Source organism: Cucurbita maxima, unplaced genomic scaffold (assembly GCF_002738345.1).
Source record: "Cucurbita maxima cultivar Rimu unplaced genomic scaffold, Cmax_1.0 Cma_Scf00007, whole genome shotgun sequence".
Lineage (NCBI taxonomy): Eukaryota > Viridiplantae > Streptophyta > Magnoliopsida > Cucurbitales > Cucurbitaceae > Cucurbita > Cucurbita maxima.
The window spans coordinates 2,106,688-2,110,267 of NW_019272023.1; the positions used below are offsets into that span (position 1 = coordinate 2,106,688).

Sequence of the window (3,580 nt, forward strand, 5' to 3'; positions counted from 1 at the left end):
AAAAAAAAAAAAAAAAAAAAAAAAAAAAAAGGTGTGGATATTCATATTTTGAAAGGAAATTGACTCTAACTACAAGAATCGCAATTAGATCGTTATTCGTTTTAGTCAATTATTTCTATTTTGGCGTTCGCCATAAATTTGAAGTATCCGTTAAGCCTTTCCTGTATGTTTTGAAAGTAACATGGGATGCTTGTGAATGCAGCCTCTTCCGATACTACTGCAAGACTCTGGTCCATGTCAACTGGCAAAGAGATGAAGGTTTATCAAGGTCATCATAAAGCAACTATTTGTTGTGCCCTACACGATGGAGCTGAACCCTCCTCTAGTTGAAACTGGATTGTTCATAGTGAGCGGTGTGCTGCCACTTCTTTCCCCATCATTTATAACTCAAGATATTGGGTTGAGGCTTCCAGAAAGTAATGCATATTTATGAACCAAGCAATACATTCTTAGGCAATAGTGGCTAAATAATTTGTCGATTCTCTCCAACTGTGTTCTGATCTTGAATCAACCTGCTTGATCATCTCTTTGTGCTTCGAAGTCAGTGACATTCAGTGTTTCTTTATTTGAATTTAGGGGCAGAGCTTCAGTTAAACATGGTTCAAACACTTGGAATCAAAACCCTGGTAGTTTGTATACTGTTGGGAGATTAAACAAGATGGTATCAGATGTGCCAAAAGAATGAAACTTAAATAATGGATGCAGTGAATCAGGTGAATAATTGTGCCATTTACGGGGACACGGGAAGGTAGAATTCAGTTGATTTCTCCGATGGACACTCAGACTATCTAGCATTTATAGTCTTATATACTTGTGAAAGAAATGGCTGAGTCTAAATTGATTTACTAGGAACCGGAACTCATTACTTCCTACTGGGCGAGACGTGTACCTTCCTCGCATCTAATCCTCAATTCAACCGATGATCGTGTGGGGTGAATTGTGACCTCGTACAATCATGTTGGATGAGCAAGAGCCGCTTGACTGTTCAAGATAGCATTGAGCATGCTCAATGAAAAGTCCTTGCCATTTTGGCACATGTGAATTTCGGCTTGATCTGAGAGAATGATCAACCGGCTAAAAAATATTACATGAAATCATGTTACTTGATCATCCATAGGATAAATGATACAATGGTCGTCCATGCTCACTCTCTCCAACTGTAATTAGTTCATTAGAATACAAAATTCAAAACTCAAGAAATGATCCAAAAGTTTCCACTTTATCAGACTTCGACTTTCTGCATCAAATCAAAGGTACCGGTGCCCATCTTTACTGGCAAACCAAGACAGATCCTAGCAGATGGAGTTTCCAAGGTGTCTACCTCCCCATGGAATGCTGCTTGGTCTCGAACATCATTCGACTGAATGGAGATACCGAATCGGCTATGCCTCCTAGTCGATTCATTGGACGGTACCCACCAGAATGAGTCATATAGTCGGCAACGAGAGTTAGATGTCGAATGTTGACAGATATCCATATGAATTGAAAATATTTCAAATTTCTCTTATAGTGAAAATATTTCAAATTTCTCTTATAGTGAAAATATTTCAAATTTCTCTTATAGTTCCTTATCAGCTTCCACTCCATACGTTCGTAGCATGATATGAATGTCATTGGTATCGCTTTTGTAATCTTAATTTTTTCTAACCCAAATAAAAACTATTGAACATTGTAATGCTTTAATTAAAAGATTTTAAGGAAAATAATATTAATTAAAAAAAGAAAAAGCAAAAGGCTTAGTCAAATAAAATATTTATCCGAAGACGGTTTAAAATAAATCTAATATGTAATTAATTTTATAATTTTAAAATGCGATTAAATTTCAAGTTATAAAATCTTAAAATAATAAAAATAATATTAAAATTATGTTATTAATATGTATTTAAATTATATATCATATAAAATACGAGTAAATTCATATATATATATATTATATAGATGAAAATTGACTAAAAACAAAAAGTTGTTATTATGCATTTAAATATTAAATTTATGTTTAGAAGTCGTTTACTTATTAAAGTATATTTAAACGAATTATTGGTATTTATCAAATTTGTTTGAAAAAAATAAATTCAACGTGTAAAAATTAGTTTAAAGTTGATTAAAAGCAAGTGAACTAAAAAAATTACATGATTTAAGATAAAATTAAATTAAAATTAAGACGAGAGGCATTATTTTAACGAACACACTTTTAATTGGCTATCTGTCTTCGATATTCCCATAGTCGATGAGATCAACGTGATGCGATGGGCGTTTGCCTAATTACTCTTTCATTCGCTTCATCTTCCATCTTCCATCTTCTTCTCTCAATCACTTTCTTCACTGTTTCCCACCAGAAAATCGCCTCATCCCGCCATTGTTTTGCTGTAATCATTCCATTAGATCACAAATTAGCTTCCTCGTTTCTTAATCTTTCCAATTTGTTTGCCTTTTTCTTTTCCCTATCATTTCTGTAAGAGTCTGAAGTGGTGGTGGAGCTTGCCTGCTTGTTGTTGCTATGGCGATTCCAGCGGCCCTGGTGATCCTGCCAGTGGGCATCCTCTTCTTCGTTTCTGGCCTCGTTGTTAATCTCATTCAGGTATTGTGCGGCTGCTTCTGCTCGATCTGTGCGGGTTCTTCTTTCTTTGTCGATTTGGATCTTTTGAAGCTTCTCGGTGTTATTCGAGCTTTGATTTCATTGCTGTTGGTTTCTCCAGTGCCTGGATTTTGTTATTGTTTGCGTTCTTAGTGTGTGTGTGGTTGAGGTGAGTAGTGGAGACTATAATTGTTAGGTTAAGTTGCTTCAAACAATTTAGCGGTGTGGTTCTATTGTGTTAATGCACGTTTCTTCCACTTTTACTTGGATTAGTCGTCTGGTTGCGCCAAGGTAACCTGTAGATTTAGCTTAGATTCTGTTTTTCTCCCTTCTCGTTTGCAATGTTTGAACTTATTATTGTTTTTATTTACAGATTATTTTAATGAATATTCTTCGTTGCTTGTTTTTTTTTTAACAAAATGTGGTAAGATGATCCAGGTGCCTTAGTTAAATACAATGCGTCGGTTGTAACCAGTGAGTCGGCTGATGAGCTTTAACGAACGTGGTTTATCTTCTATGCAGTCATTTTGATTATACTGTGCTATTCTAGTATTTGTTGTTTGCGCTCTCACCTCATCTTCTTTAAAAGCGTGTGTTGATTGTTCTCTCCAATCTCCGCCCTTGTTTCAGGCAACATGCTTTGTCCTTATAAGGCCGCTAACAAAAAATGGATGCAGAAGGATTAATAGATTGGTGGCAGAGCTATTGTGGTTGGAGCTTATTTGGCTAGTTGATTGGTGGGCAGGTGTTAAGGTGCATCATGTTGATCCCCATATTATGTCATTTTAGTAGCTATGGAAGTATTGTTGTTGCTGTATTGTATTTCCTCCATCCTGAATTTCAATGTCTAAATTTTTTCATCTCATTTTTCTTTTGCGCCTTACTATATTCTGATGCTATGGAGGAGAAATGAAAGGCTACCCCATCTGACAATCCTCCCCCATTTAAAATGATGATTTTATGCTTTACTTTTTACTTTTTTTTTTTTTTTTTTTTTTTTTTTTT

The 3,580-nt window shown here is 35.2% G+C and overlaps 2 protein-coding genes across 4 annotated transcripts in view; both read left to right on the forward strand.

Moving 5' to 3' along the window:
• LOC111481702 (protein LST8 homolog) overlaps positions 1 to 696 on the forward strand; it is a 5,315-nt gene extending 4,619 nt beyond the window's left edge. For all 3 annotated transcript variants that reach the window (XM_023127264.1, XM_023127265.1, XM_023127266.1), the window contains exon 11: positions 203 to 696. In XM_023127264.1, the coding sequence (XP_022983032.1) occupies positions 203 to 330 (128 nt within the window). In that variant the 3' untranslated portion in view covers positions 331 to 696. The remainder of the gene's footprint in view (positions 1 to 202) is intronic.
• A 1,513-nt stretch (positions 697 to 2,209) lies between these two features.
• Positions 2,210 to 3,580, forward strand: part of LOC111481661 (1-acyl-sn-glycerol-3-phosphate acyltransferase 2-like) — a 7,117-nt gene continuing 5,746 nt past the window's right edge. Inside the window, exons 1-2 of the mRNA XM_023127218.1 lie at positions 2,210 to 2,578; positions 3,206 to 3,328. Coding sequence (XP_022982986.1) covers positions 2,498 to 2,578; positions 3,206 to 3,328 — 204 coding nt within the window. The 5' untranslated portion in view covers positions 2,210 to 2,497. The remainder of the gene's footprint in view (positions 2,579 to 3,205; positions 3,329 to 3,580) is intronic.